This window comes from Ammodytes marinus (genome assembly GCF_949987685.1).
Source record: "Ammodytes marinus genome assembly, chromosome: 7".
Classification (NCBI taxonomy): Eukaryota; Metazoa; Chordata; class Actinopteri; order Uranoscopiformes; family Ammodytidae; genus Ammodytes; species Ammodytes marinus.
Window position 1 is genome coordinate 27,199,256 of NC_137211.1, and position 21,672 is coordinate 27,220,927.

The following is a 21,672-nucleotide window of genomic DNA, read 5'->3' on the forward strand; positions in this document are numbered from 1 at the left end:
ATCACTTCTGAAAGGTGCCCTCCACACTATGTCATCTCCTTAGTAACAGCCTCATACTGCATGTATGACCCGCTGTGACTCACTGGTTGTCCATGGCTCCTCCGATGTCACACTCACAGCCTCTGCAGCCGTTCAGGTCGTGGCTCAGAGCCCAGTGTTCAGGCTGGAAGACAGACAGAGGACACAGTCAGACAGACAGACAGACAGTATAGACAGACAGTCAGTCAGACAGGCAGACATACATTCAAGTTCACATACATTCCATCAATAAAAATAAATTACATGCATAATAAATCAATTAAAAAGCTTTATAGTTTCACATGACGTCCCTTGATAAATAATTCATCCAACCTATTCTTCAAAGCGTTAACTGAAGGGGACCTCACCATTATCTTCCGGTAGCTGCCATGTTTATTACGCACAAATTGTAAAGACTTAGAGAATTTTTTTTCTCTTTTTAGACAAACATGTTTTGGGTTACAACTTTAAAGAATTCCCTCTTTGATCAATGTATTTTTCCATGGATGAGAGGGGGCCTTCCCCTGCATTGTGACTGTGAGTGTGACTCATACATTCTGTATCTGGCTCTCTAATACTGTATAAAACATTGATAGCGTTGGGTCCTAACATCACAGCCAATTTCCTTTCCATTTACGTCATAAGATTTGTTTCTGTCTTGAAAATAGCTGACATGACAGTGTGACTGTGAATACATGATTATTTTGCAGTCAGCACTTTCCCTTTTTAACTTCAGTTTGTTTTGGCTGAAGTAGTTGTAATTTTTCTAAATGTAGTGGTTTCTTCCCTTTGAGTTATGTAAGAATCTGGTCACTTTTATGCTGTTGTGGCATTTGCATCAATCAACGTCAAGTTTGTGGACAAGGCAATCCATCTACAGTAATACTGCTCTGTGGTTGTTGTTTTTTTTAGCTGAGAAAGATATGTGGAAAGCAAACAGGAATGACATTGACTTTTACTCTTCAGTGAGGCAGCTTCTTATATATAGCTTTTTACCATTATCTGTTTATATTTGATTGGAATACACTTTCCCTACAGTGACAGTTAGATCAAACATTGTCTTCCTCCTGTTCAGTGTTGACATTGCTCCATTGCTAGCTTAAAGGTACACTATGTAACTTTGGATGTGTCAAAGTAAACATTTTGTAAGGTATTTTCTCATAACTGAATAAACAGACTTTACTCACAGGGGAATTGGATACCTGGAACACTGTTTGAAGATAGAAAAGCTTCCTGAAAAGTTACTGTTTCACTCAGTTTGGTTTACAAACATATTCTAGTCTTGCGTTTGGTTTCAGGCGTCTTAAAATCATTTGTGTTTACATATGATGATATAATCATTCAATACTAAGAATGACATGTAGAGTAAAAATGTTTTGTATGCTAACTGCGGGCTCTGCAAATGTAAATAAATCCTCCTCCCCTAAAACTGCATAGTGCACCTTTAAAGAGGCTCCACAGGGCTTATCAGAAGACAGGTTCAACTTTTGGAGTCAGGTTGAGGCCCTGACCATTTTAGACTTGCTGTAGCCCACACATCAAATCCCTGGAGTAAATTTAGCCACTGTGCCCAGGCAGGAGCTCACATTCCTGCCTAGACTATTCCTGGCTGAGTGGGTTTGGGACCAAGAGGTTGAATTATAACAGGAAGCTGATCACGTCTTAGCACACTGAGCTTCTGGTCTGTTTTAGCAAGAGCTACGACATCAGGGAAAGAATCCAACAGGTTGGCGTAGTAGTGAAATCCAATATCACTTAGCAACTCTTACAGCCGCTACTTGCTGCAGAAACCAACTTGGCTCTGAACATTTTGGCTAAAGCGGCCCAAGAGCTTATGACATACTGTATGCTTTAGCAGAAATGTATTGTCAAATAAGGAGTTAGAATTACTGTACGATATGAACAGATCCAGCTATTTAGATGTGCCTTTGGTGCAGTGCTCACAACATCACAACACCGGTTCCTCTGTTGATGGGAGGCGATGACATAAATTTAACCGTCTACTCAACCGTGCTGCTTTAAGTCCCTGCAGACTAACAGACAACAACATGACAGCATGTAATTCACAGGTAAGAAGAGCAAGAGAAACAGAGAGCCTACAGTATGTGAAGTTCTTACCAGACACTGGTCACAGCTGCGTCCGGTGACGAGGCGCTTGCAGAAGCAGTCTCCACTGACCGGGTCACACTGGGAGCTTCCTGACACCGTCCCCCGATGGTCACACCGGCAGGCTGGGGGCACACAGCAGAGTCACTCAGCCATTCATTATTAGTGATCGCAGCACATCATTGAAAAGCATGATGTCAACATAAATGACTTAATGACATAAATACAAAACTACCACTACTGGCAAAGCAACATTGTTAATCAATTTATTTGTGACCCCCGAATGGTAGATTATTATTACAAAACCTAGAAGATCACACAGATCACTGTACATTTTCCTTTTGATATAAAGGTGGGGAAAGCAATTCCGGAGAACGCTATCTCCTCATGTTCTGCTACCTGTCCGTACTGTGTGTGTGCCAGGGGAAAATGCACAGCGTAGACTTTGTAAACCGGTATGTAAAAAAAGGGTATGTAAACAAAGGGGCCCACTGTAGCTAAAAACATGCCAGTTTACAGAGCCTAGGGTGTGTATTAACACTGGATTCTTTTCAGAGCACACACAGTACGGACAGGTAGCAAATTGTGAGAAGATATTCACAAATGTTGACCAAAAATTATTTGGTAATCACTACAATCTCTAAGTGTACAATCTGGATCATTGTAATATTTATATATGTTTGTAAGAGAGGCGTACTCACGTTGGCAGCCCTGAGGGTTGTCAGCGCTCAGGCCGAAGTAGCCGGTCCTACACTTATCACAGCGTGGCCCCTCCACGTTGGCCTTACAGCGGCACTGGCCCCCGAGCAGACCCAGGGAGGGGTCCGTGTGGCTATCACAGCTGCCTCCATTCTGGGAACCATCAGGGTCACAGTCACAAGCTATGGGACAGACAGACAGGAGCCAGGCACGTTAGAAAAAAAATTCATCAGGAGGCAAACTTAAACAATGCATGATCTTCATGATGCTTGTTGTATTTTATTCTGTTGTGAGTTTTTGTTGTTGATGTTAAGGTGTCTGGGATTTGAACGTGGAGTAACACTGTGTGACTGGACATAAAGAACACACATTTCTAACACAGAAACATAAAGCAGTCTCTAAAAACATGCAACACATGTGCCTACCCACATCCATACATATATTATCAGTGTGATGGGTGCCAGCAGTATGCAGATTGTTTAATATACAGTACAGTATATGTACCATATTTTTATAAAAAAGTTGTTATTGTTGATCTCGGGGAGTGTGGATAAAAGTGCTACTGTAATGAAATACAACCCAGAGAAATGCTTTAAAGTTGGATAGCATTTAACCTTTGAATGGTGCTATAGTCCAAATATAACTTAAAAAAATGTGTTTGGAAAATACACTAAAGATAATATTAGAACCACTCTTATACTGTATCTGTTTGATCAATCTGAAGCTACAGCCAGCAGATTAGCTTCCGTTAAGCAAAAACACAGGAGGAATCTTGTTTCTATGATTTCACAGCAGATTTATTTAGTCACTGGATCTACTCATTTGTGTATCTTGTCTGTGCAGTAAGATTTGACTTTGAAATGGAGAAGGTACTGTCTAAATCAGGCCTTAAGGGTTTTAAAGTTCCAATAAGTCACTATTGCAGCTCCCGTGTTAAGCAGAGCACCAACCAGCTAGCCAAACTACAATAAATCACTTCCTGATCTGCTCCCATTCATACAGTGTCTCCCTCAGCGCCTGTCTTTCCTCTGCAGTAACAGCACTTTGGCACCAGTCACACACACACACACACACACACACACACACACACACACACACACACACACACACACACACACACACACACACACACACACACACACACACTGCAATGAGTAGTAACTGTAAGATTTAGGGAATCCAAACACACAGTACTCACCCACACAAACCCTTGGGTCTCTGATGTCCTTCACAGGGTCTTTGTAGTAGAAAGGTTTGCACATCTCACAGTTGCGTCCCATGGTGTTGTGCTGACAGTCGTCACACACTCCACCGCTTGTGTTTCCTGTGGCCTGATAGACCGCCATGTCAAAGTGACACTGGCTGGAGTGGCCGTTACAGTTGCACTCTAGAAGGAAAAAACACATGTATTTTCAAATGAATGAGAAGCAGACAAAGATTTGGAGTTGTTCCAGTAAATATCCCAAACTGTCACTTGAAGCCATTAGCCTGCTGAGTAAATTATGAATGAAAAGTGGCAGCACATGGTGAACCCTTTTGACATGAATTGCTTTTTGGCTAACAATACTGAGCTGATGTTGCACTGCTTCCTTCTCTGATAAATGAAGGTACAAGACAAGAACATTCCTGTACTTACAGGTAGGACCTTTTAAGTATGTTCCCTTAAGAGTACAATATTGTTTTTTTAGGAAGGACAGTAGCGAGCTTTTTGACTGACTTAAGGGTTCAACATGAAAGAAAGAAATCATTAGTACCATTTCAATGACACGGGTACGTGCAATATTGAAAATGTTTCATACATTGATAATAACTATTATAATTTGTAGTATTATTAGTTATATAAAGCAATTTATAGCAATAAAAAAAACAAATAACAAAAATAAATCTTGTAAAATACATTTTGGATCATTTTGCTATGTGTTTTCTATCAGAGGCCAGTCTATCAGTTCACTTAGCAACAATTAGATGAGGTAGAAAAATTTACCTGAACTGAAGAGTACACAATCGGCAGGGTACCTCTCCTCCAACAAGCACGTGAACCCTTTTAGGTACACCATGTTACTTGTGTTTTTCAGTGTGCATACTCACTCTTGCAGGCGTTGCTGTTGCGTCCCTCAGCCGGTCTCCAGGGCATGTCGTTGTGGAAGTCGTCACATTTCTCACAGTTCAAACCCTTGGTGTAATGGTTACACACACACCTGCCGTGAACCTTCAACAGAGATGGGAGGAGGAGGAGGAGTCAATCTACAGGTGCATCTCAAACAATTACAATGTCAATGAATAGTTAGTTTTTGTCTGTAATTTCATTAAAAAGGTGAAACTTTCATGTATCCTAGATGCATTACACATCAAGTGAAATCTGGAATAAACATACTTTTCAGAAGGTTGACATTTCTGTATCATAAATCCTTTTTTCGATTAGTTTAAATATATATTTTAATATACTGGAAATGTTTTATTGGATCAGCTGTAAGCCGTAATCATCCAAATGAAAATAAAAGAAAGGCCTGACATATTTTTACTTTGTGTAATGAATCTTACAATTATTCAAGCTTCACTTCTTGAATGGACTTTTTCCATGATATTCACATTTCTTTTAGATGCACCTGTATATGCGGATGAAGAATCCAAACTACTGCTATTTAGGCTGTGCTGTATATGGAGCTTCATCATCACTCATCACTCACCATTCCTTCTATCCCGTCCCTGAGTCCGTCGATGGGGGCGCACTCTGACGCGTGGCCGTAGCAGAAGCAGTTCCCGCGCACCACAAGCTCGTACATGGCGTAGTAATACTTCTCTTTGATTTCGGCTCTGGGGTCCAGCAGGTTGTCTCCCAGTGTGTGAAGCTTGGTGAAGTTCACTCTTATGTTGGTGATCTTTAGCTGGTCTGGTGGGCACAGAACATATTAAGAGAATAAATGGCAGGGGGAACATATTGCAGGGATATACAGTATATATATTCAGCTTGTTTTTCAAGTCGTCTGTTAGATGAATTTGCTGGACTTCTTCTTGATGGATGGTTTCACACACATAGACACACACAGAAGCACAGACACAGACACATACACAGACACACACACACACACACACACACACACACACACACACACACACACACACACACAAGGCCTTTTACCCGGCAAGAGGAAGTTAAGGCCAGTAGAGCATGACAGAGCTAAGTGTGTTGCAAAGCATTATGGGTGAACAACAGGGCTCTGGGAGGGACAGAGTTTTCAGACATCTTGTGGTTACATTAAAGTTAAAGAGGGTTGACCAATGGGAGAAAAGAAAGAATATGTGAGTATGGGTAACACCTTTGTACATAACCTGTAATATGATTTCCACTTTTAGAAGTGTAAAAGCCCAACTCATGGGACAAACCACACATGACTTTTAATCAAATTGAATAAAAGAAAAGTATACTCAAGAAACAACAATGTAGTTCTTGTATATCACAGTGTGTGTGGTCACTGCTGTCTGTGTTCCAGCTTTTGGTTCAAAACATAAATCATTCAAAAAATAAGTGCGGCTCGGCTCCTTTATTTTGGAACCCTACCCAAGTTTTGACAGTGGAAACGCAAAGCGGGCCCAGCTTCTGACTGAACTATACAGTCCCTTCAGAATATCCAAACTGTATTTCCTTCTTCAACTGCCCTAAGGGGTATTATATAAGCAATATGATCTATAACCTGTGTAGTATCAAGTGCATTTCTGAAAGCGGGGGATTCTAAAGATGATGGACACTAATAGAACGTGGTGCTGAAATGGTTCTGCCCAGATCCGGTCTTTATCCTCTCAAACTATTTGGAGAAAGTTCCTAATAGGGAGAAAGATAACGCTTTTCCAGACAGATATGTCTTTTAGACCTGTCAGACTAAACATTGGCCACTGTTACAGTCCAGCTGTTCCACACACACACACGCACGCACGCACACACGCACGCACGCACGCACACACACACACACACACACACACACACACACACACACACACACACACACACACACAGATTAATTAAGTTTAACACACAAGCATACCAACACACTTTAAACCCATATTCATAAGGGCACACAGCTCTCCCTTCTGTATTGTTACAGTCCAGCTGTCCCCCCCTACTTACACATATACACACACATATTATATACACACACATATATACACACACACACACACAGATTAATACACTTTAATCACTTTATTGTTAGCATGATGAATATAATCATGAGGATTATAATAGCATTGCATCAGCTCTGCCTGCATTCAGTCCTCTTTATGAAGCCTCAAAACAGGAAATGTGCTCTATTTGTCCTGTCATTTTAAATCCTGCTGGAGGGTAAGCAGCAGTGTTTCATACTTTTCCTAATTCTGACCTTTCCCCACTGACTTTATCTGCAGTAACTGAATCCTTTTCTGAGACTAAAACAAGAGTCTTCATCTCAGCCAGCTGCTCTGTCGAACTGCTTTGAGATCAATGCTGGTGTCCATGGGAGGTGTAAGTCACTCTGAATGACATCAACAGTTCATGTCTGGGAGTTACAACTCCAAAAAGATGCAAAATGTGAGACTCAAGACTTCATGCAGTAACTTTGCAACCCCTTCTCCAGTGCCCCCCCTGGAACACTTAGGGCTTTTCTTTGAGGGACCATATACTTTAACTTTGCCATTGTGAAAAAAACGCCACCCCGAAAGATGAATTCATTTAATTAATAATTCATAATAATTAATTATCAAAATAATTTACAGAAGAACAATGACTAGGCACCTATATCCCTGGAAGACTTTGCAATACTGTAACATTGTATTGAATTACCTTTTTAGCATTTCTGTTTTCTAATTGGGGGCATATAAATATTAGGTAAAGTGAATCTGTAGTTAGCTAGCTGTGTAAAATGTGTCTCAATTTTAAGATAACACACCAAGTTGATGCTGGGAGTAAGAACTGAGCAGGGGCACAGGGCAAAACATCGAGCAGAAAGAAATTATACAAAAAAAGCTAGCCAACACAAAGTGGTTTGGATGTTGATTGATTGTTTTGCCAGCAGCAGACATTAAACATGTATAGTTGAGATGTGAAGCCCTGGCTGACAGCTCTTCATTTGGGCCTGGCTGCGCACAGTGAGACATTTAGCAACAGAACAAGAAACCCCTCTGCTGCTACATTGGAAACTCAGGGTTTTTTTGGAGGGAAAAGCTCTCATGTCCTGCCAGTCTAAACATGGCGGCTATGACAGCGTGTGGGAGAGGAACAGCTGCTTTTAACATCTGTCCATGTCTCCTCCACACACACACACACACACACACACACACGGCAGGGCCAGGTTTCACACCCCCTAGGGAGACCCAATCTGTTACAGCTGGATAACAAGAGCTGATTGTGTTGGCTGGGGACTGATTTATGGGGACCAATGTAGCTACAGAGTGCAAAAAGAAAAAGCAAAGTAATAAACTTATGATACTGCAGCTATGTTTCATATTTCACAAGAGAATATCAGTGGAAACAGCATCATCAAGCCTCTAACCTCTGTGGGGGTGTCATGGAAGCTGTGGGGGGCTGGTGACTGGAAACATCTTAGTCAAGTCAAGTCCACTTTATTGTCAATTTCTGGGCCTAAATACCTAATACCTAAGACTGGTATGACGGAAAATAACAGTGGTTTTGAAACTTTGACTTTTTAAAACCACGGCATGCCTTGAAACAGGATACTGGTCCATGCCAAAAGCATTCATCCCCATGTTAACCAACTGACTGCTGTTAGAAAGTAACATGAGTGTGACTTACTCTGGATGCTGGGGCTGTATGGATCCACTATCCTGATGGAAGGGTCCAACACTCTGTAGATGACCTAGTACAGGACAGACATATTAAAGCACACATTACATACTTAGACTATCTGACAGGTGAAGTAATAATGAAATCAACAGCAGCAGGTGCGTGAATCAGGCTTTCCACTTTGTGTACTGCAGTATTCAGTGGTGCACTTGAATAGTGTATTTCTCCAAACTATTCCTTTAGGTCAGGCTGTAAGCGTACAGTAAACTATAACATTTACATTAAAGACTGGGGCTGCATTCCAATACCCATACTTTCTGCTATTTAGTATGGTAGCAAGAAAATGTAGGATGTCCCAATTCTGAAAACAACCGGGGATGTGACGGATATAAAAGCAAGAGGTAGATCAAGGCGCAGTGTTATGAAGAAATATAAGTAAAAGTATATCCCAAGTGTATGCCTACCTCATCCTAACTAAATTATTTTCATGGTCACATGTAGTATGTAGAATAGAAAAAAGTAAGATGATGCGATTTGGAACACAGGGCAGATCTTCTGAGATGAAACAATGTACGTATGTGCCATTGTTTTATTATTGTTCATAAAAAATGTTTTAGAAAGTTTGAGTATTTATCATGAGCAACTAATTTGACGTGTCATGTAGGGTCATTGCTCACCTCCCCCTCGCTTGAGGGCTCGATGTCAGAGTAGCGTGACTCACAGATGACCTGGTTGATGTTGGCTAACGGGCCCTGGGACACTCCGGGGAAGGTAGAGGCACAGTCGTGAGAGAAGTAGCGGTAGATCTGCCACGTACGACCAAAATCTGCTGAGCGCTCTATCAACATGGCCGCCGGACGGAAGGTCTGGAAGAGAAGAAAGACAAAAATCATGCAATGTATTTAAAGGTACCATTAGCGATTCTTCTGAACAAATCTGTGAATATATCCTCGTAAGCCACTACATGTCCATACTGTGTTGGCGTTGAAAATAAATTCCAGAGTTAATACACAGCCTAGACACTGTAAACCGGCATAACGCTATCTCTGTTGAGCCAGTTTTGTTTCCATACCATTGTTTACATGCCAGTTTACAGAGCCCAGGCTGTGTATAAACACCAGATTGTATTATAGCACACACACAGTACAGACAAGTAGCAGATCGTGGAGTGATATTCACTGAATTTCACTTTTTAATTTATTTTTCAACAAGCGTTCTCCAGAATTGCCTACTCCACCTTTAAGTGCATTTTGATGATCAGGTTAATATCAAAGTGCAAAACAAATGGAGCTGTGAGCCACTCCATTCAACTCATTGTGAATGGGTGAATGAGCTGAGGACAGGAGCTCTGAGCCCATACCTTGAAGGTCATAATCAGGTGAGTGAAATGAAACTCTGCTTCCAGATCCAGCTGGACAAAGACATCCGACTTCCCTGGGAGAGAGAGACACACAGAGAGAGATATTAAGTTTATTTATTTATTTGTTTATTTGACAGGGATATTGCACAGCTCCTTAGCACCAGATTAGTACCAGAGTTAGCTATAAGCACATTTTCATCTGTAGTCCCAGTTTACATAAAGCTTTTTTACAGCTAGTCACTGCCAATACGATTGTATTTGTTCTGTTCAAGAAATGTCAATGTGTATTCAATTGTATTGAGACTGTTTTGTTAGGCTGCACTACACTATGTGTGGTGCAATGGCGACGCCTAGTGGCGAAACAGAGATAATGTTTTTGGATGACGTTACTGTATTTAAGTGGATGGAGTTTAGTTTCCACATGTTTCAAAACGGAGAAGTACTGTACGGCTGTTCTGAATATCGGATCCTCGGAGGAATACGTCCGTAAGTTTTCCTTTGGTTATTGTAGGTAGATATCGTCATTAACAGTTGTGTGAATATGTAGGCAACAATTTAATTGTTGTCAAGTTATAATTTTATGTCAGCCTAGCTTATTATTTCTTTGTGTAAATTAAGCTAGCTCTAACTGCATGTGCGCAGGCTAACGTGTGTATAAGATGTGGATATTTGGCTCATTAGTAATTATACTTTTGTCTGTATTCCATAGTTTTACGATGAAAGAATTGGACTTCAATAAATCTTAAGAAGATAAACTAGCCTGATTCTTTGCCGTTCGCTATCTGTCTATGGCCATTGTAGACACAACTGCTAGGACAGAATAGTAAAAGGACGAAACACAGCGGGTGAAGATCAAAGAACAGCGTTCCATCACATCAGTGTCAGAGTCACAGCGACAACATGGCTTCTCAGAAAGAAGAAAATAAAGCAGACCTAACATTAGAAACTAGGTCATCTGTTAGCTCTTCGTCAAGCAAGACTGTTTCATCAACGGCTAGCAGCGCTGCAACTAAAGCGAGGGCCAAAGCAGAAGCACTAAAAGTAAAGAGCGCATATGCAGAGAGGGAGGCAGCCATGTTGAGGGAGAAAGCGCGCATTGAGGAACAGCGGCAGAGAACAGTTGCAGAAGCAGAGCGCAATAAAGCAGATGTGGAAACAGGGCTCAAGGTATTGCAGTTAGAGAGGGAGGCAGCAGCAGCATCCAGAGAGGCAGAGGTCTATGAAGCTGCAGCAGACTTGGATGATAGGCACAGCGATGTAGGGGATGAAGAGAGAGCTCGACGCACCAGGGAGTATGTGCAGAACCACACTCCGGTACAAAACGCTCAGCAACCACTTCCTGACCCACAGCATGCACCTATAGATTCAAATCCCTCTCTACACCAGTCTCCTCAGACACCCCATCACCACGTCAGCTCCCAACAGCATGCTACTACAGAGCCAAATCCCCCTCTCCACCAGTCTCCTCAGACACCCCATCACCATGTCAGCTCCCCACAGCATGCACCTATAGATTCAAATCCCCCTCTACGCCAGTCTCCTCAGACACCCCATCACCATGTCAGCTCCCCACAGCATGCACCTATAGATTCAAATCCCCCTCTACGCCAGTCTCCTCAGACACCCCATCACCACGCCAGCTACCCACAGCATGCACCTATGGATTCAAATCCCCCTCTACGCCAGTTTCCTCAAACTCCCCATCACCACGTCGGCTACCCACAGCATGCTGGTATGGGCTTTGAGCGCCAGCAGAACAGTGCGACACAGAGGCAACCAGCTGCAGTCCCTCCTTCTCGTGTCTCATCAGAAGGCTACACCAACATGCCACCTCAGATACCTGATTTCGCCACCTATTTGATAAGGAGAGAGATGGTGAGTTCTGGGTTGACCCAATTTGACGACCATCCCGAAAATTATTGGGCATGGAAAACCTCATTCCAGAACATCACACATGACCTCAACCTGACGCACCGAGAGGAACTCGACCTTCTCGTCAAATGGCTCGGCCCAGAGTCATCCACCCAGGCTAAACGAATGAGGTCAGTGCATGTAACCAGCCCTGCAAACGCAGTCAAAATAATATGGCAGCGACTAGAGGAATGCTACGGTTGCCCTGAGGTTATCGAACATGCTCTGCTGAAAAGGCTGGAAGATTTTCCACGCCTCACCAACAAAGAACCTCGTCAGTTAAGAGAGCTCGGCGACCTGCTACTTGAATTGGAGTCTGCAATGTGGAGTGGACTAACGCCTGGGCTTGCATATCTCGACACAGCACGTGGTGTTAACCCCATAGTTGAAAAACTCCCCTTCAACCTGCAGGAAAGATGGGTGACACAAGGCTCCAGATACAAAGAAGACCACAAGGTAGCTTTTCCACCTTTCAGCTTTTTTGTACAGTTCATTTGCAACCAAGCAAAAACCAGAAACGACCCAAGTTTTGCATTCTCATCATCCACCTATTCAAACAGCCAGAAGCCAGACAGAGCAGCTAAATTCAGCAACACGCCGTCTGTCTTTGTAAAGAAGACTGAGGTGTCAGCCACAGCTCCAAGCTTCCTGAACAACCAGTCTGAAAGGAAAACTGATGAGCCAGATAAACATTGCCCCATCCATAACAAGCCCCACCCCCTGTTTAAGTGCCGCACCTTTAGGAACAAGCACCTAGACGACAGGAAAGCATTTCTGAAGGAGAACTCCATCTGTTATCGATGCTGTGCTTCTACTAGACACCTTGCAAAGGACTGCAAATTGTCTGTCAAATGCAGAGAATGTGACAGCGATAAACATATCTCCGCACTCCATCCTGGTCCTGCCCCCTGGTCAGCTGAAGAGACCAAATGTGAACCAGAACAAAACAGAGTGGAGAAGAATGACATGCCCTTTAATGTCACCTCAAAATGCACCGAAGTATGTAATAACTCTCGTCAGCCCAGATCATGCTCTAAAATCTGTCTGGTGAAAGTCTACCCCTCAAACCAGCGTGAAAAGATGAGACGTGTCTATGCCGTGCTGGATGAACAGAGTAACAGATCATTGGCTAAGTCACAGTTCTTTGATCTGTTCGGCATTGAAAGTAACCCCTCTCCCTACACTCTGAGGACATGCTCTGGCACAGTTGAGACGGCGGGGAGAAAAGCAAGTAACTTCACTGTAGAGTCACTCAATGGAGAAACCATAGTGAAGCTCCCTACCCTCATAGAGTGTAACTCAATGCCTGATGACAAAGAGGAAATCCCGACACCAGAGATAACACAGCTCTTTCCTCACCTCGCTCCAGTGGCTGACAAGATCCCGCCTCCTGATCCCAGCGCTCAGATCCTCCTACTCCTGGGGAGAGACGTCTTAAGTGTGCACAAGGTACGTGAGCAGCATAATGGCCCCAACAACACACCATACGCACAACGCTTAGACTTGGGCTGGGTCATTGTAGGAGAGATCTGCCTGGATGGAGCTCACCAGTCTACTGATGTCAATGTCTACAAAACAAACATACTCCCAAACGGCAGAGCCTCATACTTCACACCATGCCCCAAAAGCATCCATGTCAAAGAGCAGGCAAGTTCTCAATCTCTCCAGTACTTACCCTCAAAAGGCTTCAGCGCTGACACAAACTGTGTTGGAGACGGTGTTTTCTTCAGGACGGCAGACGATGAAAAAACAGCCCTGTCAATTGAGGATAAACTCTTTTTGGATTTAATGGAAAAAGAAGTGTATCTCGCTGAAGACAACCACTGGGTGGCGCCATTGCCTTTTCGCTCACCACGAATCCGGCTTCCTGACAACAAAGAACAAGCAAAACACAGGCTAAACTCATTACAGCGCACCTTTCAAAAGAAACCAGGAATGAAAGAACATTTCTTTGACTTCATGCAAAAGGTCATTGAAAATCAGCAAGCAGAACCCGCTCCACCTCTGAAACCAGGTGAGGAATGTTGGTATTTGCCAATATTTGGCGTCTACCATCACCAAAAGCCCGACAAAATAAGAGTGGTGTTCGACTCAAGTGCCCAGTACAGTAACATCTCACTCAATGACGTTCTGATGACGGGGCCCGACCTCAACAACACATTAATAGGTGTCTTGCTGCGTTTTCGAAAAGAAAGGATTGCCATCACAGCGGACATCGAGCAAATGTTTTACTGTTTCAAGGTAAAGGAAGATCACCGCAACTATCTTCGCTTCCTGTGGCACAAAGAAAACTGCCCTGAAGAGGAGATAATTGATTACCGGATGACTGTACATGTCTTTGGAAACAGTCCGTCACCAGCTGTTGCCATATATGGACTGAGACGCACAGCAGAGCATGGCGAAGCAGAGCATGGCACAGACGCTAAAGAATTTGTGCTCCACAACTTTTATGTTGACGACGGCATCACTTCTGTTCCCAGTGAGGAGGAAGCTGTTGACCTCTTAAAACGCACACAGGAAATGCTGGCAGAGGCTAACCTGAGACTCCACAAGATGGCCTCAAACAGCGCCACAGTCATGGAGGCCTTTCCACCAGAGGACAGAGCGAAGGATCTCAAAGACCTGGATTTTAACGCTGATCCACTGCCTCTCCAACGCAGCCTTGGTGTAAGCTGGAACCTTAAAAACGACTGTTTCACTTTCAAAGTGTCAAGAGAGGTCAAACCATTCACACGAAGAGGAGCACTGGCCACTGTCAATAGTCTGTATGACCCCTTGGGGTTCGTCTCTCCCATCACTATGCACGGAAAAGCCTTAGTGAGAGAATTCACATCAATGCAGCAAGAATGGGACACGCCTCTCCCAGCAGAAAAAAGGGCACAATGGGAAGCATGGACTACATCTCTTACTGACCTTGAACACCTACATATCCCAAGACAGTATGTTCCAGTCACTCTCTCGCAGGCTCATTCTAAGGAGCTCTGCGTCTTTTCAGACGCGTCTGTTCTGGCCATAGCTGCTGTTGCATATCTGAGAGTCATAGACTCAGACGGACAATGTCATGTGGGCTTTGTGATGAGCAAATCTAAGCTGGCTCCATTTCCTGCTCACACCATCCCACGGCTGGAGCTGTGTGCCTCAGTGCTCGCTGTTGAACTCATGGAGCTAATAGAGGAAGAGTTGGACACAGGGCTGCAGGTCAAGTTCTACACAGACAGCCGTGTAGTACTCGGCTACATTCACAATACCACAAGGAGATTTCACATGTATGTGGCCAACAGAGTAACACGCATAAGAAAATCAACCACACCGAGCCAGTGGCAGTACGTTCGAACTGACCTGAACCCAGCTGATCACGCCACAAGGATTATGCCGCCAGCTCAACTGCACCTCACCAACTGGTTCACCGGTCCCAAGTTCCTCACACAGCCAGATGCTCCAGAAGACACAGAGGCAGAGGGTTTTCAGCTTGTAAACCCGGACCTGGACCTTGAAATCCGAACTCAGGTGACTACACTGGCAACCTCAATTGCAAATCACACTCTGGGCTCAGACAGATTCCAGCGTTTTTCAAGCTGGAAATGTCTTGTGAAAGCTGTTGTTGTACTTACCCATGTCGCAAAGTCATTCTCTCAATCATCACACACTGAGACCTGTAGAAAATGGCATTACTGCACAAAACCTTGCACATCTGAGCACACACAAGCAAAATCTACAGTTATTAAAGCTGTGCAACAAGATGTGTACGAAGACGAGTTCAAGAGCCTAACACAGGATGGGAAAGTGTCACAACATAGCTCACTCAAACAACTTGACCCCTTTATCGACAACGAAGGACTGCTGAGAGTTGGTGGGCGTGTGCGCAAAGCTGACCTCTCTGACCAAGAAAAGCATCCTTTAATCATACCACCAAATCATCACGTAGCTACGCTGCTCGTTCAACATTACCACAGCCAAGTAGCCCACCAAGGCCGCCATTTCACTGCGGGCGCAGTACGCACAGCAGGATTGTGGGTTGTAGGTGCCAAAAAGCTCATATCAAGTGTCATCCACAGATGTGTCATGTGCAGGAAGCTGAGAGGGAGACTGGAAAATCAGAAAATGTCAGATCTTCCTGCAGACAGGTTGTCTGTAGATCCCCCATTCACACACACCGGGCTGGATGTGTTTGGTCCATGGAGTGTTGTGGCACGTCGAACAAGAGGGAGCAGTGTTGAAAACAAAAGATGGGCTGTCATATTCAGCTGTTTAAGCACAAGAGCAGTTCACCTGGAGCTGATAGAGTCAATGTCAGCTTCAAGTTTCATAAATGCTTTGCGCCGCTTCTTGGCTGTCAGAGGCCCAGTTCAACATCTACGTTCAGACAGAGGGACAAACTTCATCGGTGCCTGTGGGGAACTGCAAATCAACACAGAGGACGCAGAGATAAAAAACTTCATGCAAGATCGAGGCTGCACCTGGTCATTTAATGCACCACACTCATCACACATGGGAGGAGCATGGGAAAGGATGATTGGGATCGCACGCCGTATCCTCGACGGCCTCCTGTTGAAAGAAAGTGCCACAAGACTCACACATGAAGTTCTGACTACACTAATGGCTGAAGTCATGGCCATCATGAACTCTCGACCTTTGACCCCTGTCTCAACAGACGCAGAAATGCCTCAAGTTCTCTCACCTGCAATGCTGTTGACTCAAAAAGCCAGTGTTGCACCTGCTCCACCAGGAGACTTTAAGATCGACCACCTACACAAAAGCCAGTGGCGTCAGGTCCAGAGCCTAGCAGACTGCTTCTGGAAAAGATGGAGGCAGGAGTACTTGACCACGCTGCAGCCTAGGAGGAAGTGGACTGAGGCCAGACCTAATCTTCAGGAAGGTGACGTCGTCCTGCTTAAAGACTGTCAGGTGAAGCGCAATGAATGGCCGGTTGGGCTCATCACGAAGACCATGCCAAGCAGTGACAACAGAGTTCGTAAGGTCATGGTGAAGACTGCCAAACAAGGGACTGTAAAAGAGTACTTAAGACCTATTAATGAGTTAGTTGTACTTCTTCCCAAGGTTGGTAATTAATGGGAGAATAATAATATAGTGGCATAATAGTTATTACGCCAGACGGGGAGTGTTCTGTTCAAGAAATGTCAATGTGTATTCAATTGTATTGAGACTGTTTTGTTAGGCTGCACTACACTATGTGTGGTGCAATGGCGACGCCTAGTGGCGAAACAGAGATAATGTTTTTGGATGACGTTACTGTATTTAAGTGGATGGAGTTTAGTTTCCACATGTTTCAAAACGGAGAAGTACTGTACGGCTGTTCTGAATATCGGATCCTCGGAGGAATACGTCCGTAAGTTTTCCTTTGGTTATTGTAGGTAGATATCGTCATTAACAGTTGTGTGAATATGTAGGCAACAATTTAATTGTTGTCAAGTTATAATTTTATGTCAGCCTAGCTTATTATTTCTTTGTGTAAATTAAGCTAGCTCTAACTGCATGTGCGCAGGCTAACGTGTGTATAAGATGTGGATATTTGGCTCATTAGTAATTATACTTTTGTCTGTATTCCATAGTTTTACGATGAAAGAATTGGACTTCAATAAATCTTAAGAAGATAAACTAGCCTGATTCTTTGCCGTTCGCTATCTGTCTATGGCCATTGTAGACACAACTGCTAGGACAGAATAGTATTAATTATTCATAAACCACTTGAGTTAACCATCTACTGTATATCATTCATTTTTCTTGAGTTCAATTTTCCATTCAGATGGGGGCCGGAGAATAATGGCTGCATTGCACAAAGTGAAGTAGCAATCATTCTTTTTGGCTAAAGAAATGACATGTTGACAGGAAAAAGCATTGAGTCAGTGGCAGCAGTAATGTAGCGAGCATGTCGGAAAAGCCCACACGCTTCCTGACTTTACTCCCCCTCTAGGAGCACTTTCACTTTATGTTGCTGAGTACAAAGCCAAGGAGAAGAGCTCCCACTGTCCGCCTACAAACCACAATGATTTACTCCAACTCAAAACCTTCTAATGTTGCTGAATGTACAAACAGTAGGCCATACTTACTGTAGGCCATATACTGCAGGGTTCGACATAACGTATAGCCCGATGGCCCGGGGCCAGTAAAATCATATGCAGGGCAAGTTGATTGGCCAGTCACTGTCCCGCCCGGGCCAGTGACTGGCCAATCACAGTTCAGTATCTTTTTGTAGACTACATCATGGTTCATTGAAATGCGCGTTGAGAGTCGTAATGAAAGCAGTGTTTATTTAAGACTCAATATAATAAACCTAATATAAAATATATTTTTTAATGAAAGGCCAGTGGACAACCGATGCGTGGGCGTTTTGACAGGCGGAGCAACAAGCGGGTGCACTCTCGCTCCGTTGGCAGAGCTGCCTACCTTGCTTTGCCCCCTTTTCTTTCTTCCCACAGCAGAGGTTGAGGTGCAGAAAATGATAACTGCGCTTTTCCTTTATCTGCCGCCGTAATGTTACAGTATTTGCATCCAAGCCCCAATGGTAATACAAATGAGAGGCGTTATTTAAACGCTGTGAATGCGTCTCCGGTGATTGTGTCGGTTGTAGACAGAAACGAACGGAGGGACTCCGCTCACTGTACAGTTCCTATAGTCGCGCAGTTTGGCACTGTGTTTTCAGGCTCGAGACATTCAATCAGATCGCGGAAGTCTTTCCCATTGAAATCGCTAACGGGGAGAATATCCCCGGTTATTATTTTAGCCACAAACCACAGTTCATCTGCGCGGCGGCTCACTCGCTGGCGAGATCACACAGTGAAACGCTGCTGTGATCGGACGAAGGCATTGTGTGTTTCTAAGGTGATTTAACGTCATAGTCTTAGACGAGCGTTTAACTTATGCTGCATATTTTGCACTGCATTGTTTTTTATCAATAGTTTGAAAAAATGGTCCCACACCGGACTCTTATTATGTGAAGCTGACACTTCATGGAGAAGTGACACTCCTGCATCGCGCTCACGACCAGACGTGAACTCACATACACGGTGAAATCTCCCATTAAAAAAACGGCATAACCCACTGATTTTCGGATTTCTATTCTATTTTTAAAGTCAACTTGAGCGCAAGTGGAAAACCGGTCATTCGGTCGACACATTCACATCCCTAATGCATATAGAGAAAGTAATAAAAACAGCCTACCACACAAAGAATGATCAGACCTTCATCTCTTATTTTTTTTTTATGTTTGAACATGACTTCTGCAAGTGAACTATTCATTGAACTGCCCAAATTCAAGAATAAAAACAACCATCAAACTACTGGACTTTAAAATACTGGCCGACTCTTTCAACATACTTTCAGTTGAAGGCTTCTAATTCAATATGTTTGCCTGGTTTTATATTATGTGTATGAGCAATATCAACATTTCATATAATTAACTAAAATAAAAATAACCAAATCTAAAGGGAATATCTATACTGTTACATTATAGATATTCCCTTTAGATCTGGTTATCTTTCTTTATTTTTCTAATACAGGTATTATAATTATTGACACTAAATTATGAAGAAAAAAAAAGTGTGTGCAGGGCCAGTGAAAATATACAAGGGGCCAGTAAAACTCGGATCCACTGGCCCGGCGGGCCAGTAGGAAAAAAAAGTTATGTTGAACCCTGTACTGTATGCTCTAGGATGTTAAGACTTTATTATTTGCTATCAAAAATGTTGAAAAATATATATTTTTTAAGTATTGTATGTGTTAAAGGTCTTGAAGCACTAGAGCAAAGTGATCAAGATGGAGCATGATTTACATAATAGTGTTGAAGGAATGAACATGGCAGATGTATTGTTCCTTAGTAAGTGAACAAAGGAAGGCTGACGTGAACCAATTCAAAGACTACATTGTGAGCTTCGTTGAAAGAGAAGAATTTCAGTTATATACTGTACATACTAAATTGAGATGGAAGACCCACCTGTTGCACACTCACTTGTAGGTGCCTTTTGATCAGTGGTGGACAGTATTAAAGTACATTTACTTGAGTACTGATCTTAAAGGTGAAGTAAGCGGTTTATTTATGTTAATATAAGTGTAAAATCGCTCTTTATTCATACAGTAATCACTTAGATAATGTGCGCGTTTCATAAAGCCGATGTCTCAGTCAGCTGCTTTGCATGTAATCGGCAAATAAACTTATTGTAGTATCCCGAAATTTTTATCCAATCAGAAGATTGAACGCTACAAACCGACACGCGTGTCACTCATATATAGTATATACACTCCATGGTCTCACTGCCGGTGCACGCCAGAGCAACAGATGGGTGAATGTGTATGCGCCTACAATGGCGGAGCAGGTAAAAATCCTTCCCAATGTCTGTTTTGATGGTTTTTATCATGTTTTATCACACTTATAGATCTGAGATGATGCTAGATAACTTGCTGCTTGAAGACCGCAGCGCATTAATGTGGTGACGTAGGGACGAGCGAGGGGACTGCTAACTGCAGTAACTGACAGGAAGTTAGCTAAAAGAACCATTCCGCTTACAGCACCTTTAAGTACATTTTATTGTGTATTTGTACTAAACTTGAGTATCTGTTTTTATTGGGAACTATTTACTTTCTCTCAAATACATTTCAAAGACAAGCATTGTACTTTTGACACATTTCAAGAAAGCCTGACATTACTCGTTACCTTCAGGCTAAACAAAGCCTTAAAGTCAGCTGTTGATTTTTTATTTTCTTAAAAACCAATTTGCCACGTGCAAGTGTCCAACGTTGTCACGATAGTAAGTTTATGCGATGAAGGAATGTTTATTTTATAACATTATAATTTAAGCTAAATATGTGTCCTTTTAAAAGCTAATACTCTGGTACTCTGAGTCAACATTTGAAGGTGCATCTTTTAGTTGTAGTCGAGTAATATTTGACCAGGAGTATCTATACTTTGACTGAAGTACTAGGCATGACTACTTTGTCCACCACTGCTTATGGTGTCAGCATGCCTCACCATGATAGAAGTGCAGTGCACACAATCAAAGCCACTGTAACTCATATCAAATGGGCGCACTGTGCAGCTCCAGCACCATGGAAAAGGCCACAGAGAGATGCCATGGAAAGGCAGTAGCAACCAGGAGTAAAAATAGTCCCCATACTTCCTCTGCCCTTCTTCTTCTTCTGTTTCTCTCTGTTCTATTCTGGGTTGAGAGCCGTCATCAACAGCACTCCATTCCAGTAACATGGCTCACAACCAGCTCAAGTCAAGAGCCCTGTGTCCAACTCATCTCTACTACAGTCACTCATTGTCAGTGTGAGGGAAAACACATCAGTTCAAACTGCCCTCTGACCCTGTCCTTACCACTGTCTCTTTATCATTAATGAATATTCCTTCAACTTGTACGTGTCTATTTCCGTTAAGGTTTGTTTTACATTTCTCCCCTTTCGCTCTTTCTGTGTTGAGATGCCGGAGCAAAGCCTACTCTGTTATTAAGCCCATCTGTCGCTGGTCAGAGGCTGTTGGCCAGTGTGTGTGTGTGTGTGTGTGTGTGTGTGTGTGTGTGTGTGTGTGTGTGTGTGTGTGTGTGTGTGTGTGTTTGTGTGTGTGTGTGTGTGTGTGTGTGTGTGCGTGTGCATGTGTGTGTTTGTGTGCAAACTTAATACTGCTCTTAAAGTTCCATGCAGCTACCAGTTGCTTACATCTTGTGGTTTCAATAAACCTTTAGGGTCTTCCCTCTTTCCAATAAAGTTATTTCTGCATTTCAAGATATGCATTAGCCTCATTCTTCTCTAAGACTATGACTAGCTTTAAATAGGTACCAGTGCTTCATACCTT

At 43.1% G+C, this 21,672-nt stretch overlaps 1 protein-coding gene across 1 annotated transcript in view; it reads right to left on the minus strand.

Moving 5' to 3' along the window:
• lamb2 (laminin, beta 2 (laminin S)) overlaps window positions 1–21,672 on the minus strand; it is a gene marked incomplete at its 5' end in the record, with an annotated part of 52,985 nt that overhangs the window by 18,857 nt on the left and 12,456 nt on the right. Inside the window, 9 exons of the mRNA XM_080030773.1 lie at window positions 84–163; window positions 2,137–2,249; window positions 2,826–3,005; window positions 4,022–4,210; window positions 4,912–5,032; window positions 5,511–5,713; window positions 8,606–8,669; window positions 9,274–9,462; window positions 9,957–10,030. Coding sequence (XP_079886899.1) covers window positions 84–163; window positions 2,137–2,249; window positions 2,826–3,005; window positions 4,022–4,210; window positions 4,912–5,032; window positions 5,511–5,713; window positions 8,606–8,669; window positions 9,274–9,462; window positions 9,957–10,030 — 1,213 coding nt within the window. The remainder of the gene's footprint in view (window positions 1–83; window positions 164–2,136; window positions 2,250–2,825; window positions 3,006–4,021; window positions 4,211–4,911; window positions 5,033–5,510; window positions 5,714–8,605; window positions 8,670–9,273; window positions 9,463–9,956; window positions 10,031–21,672) is intronic.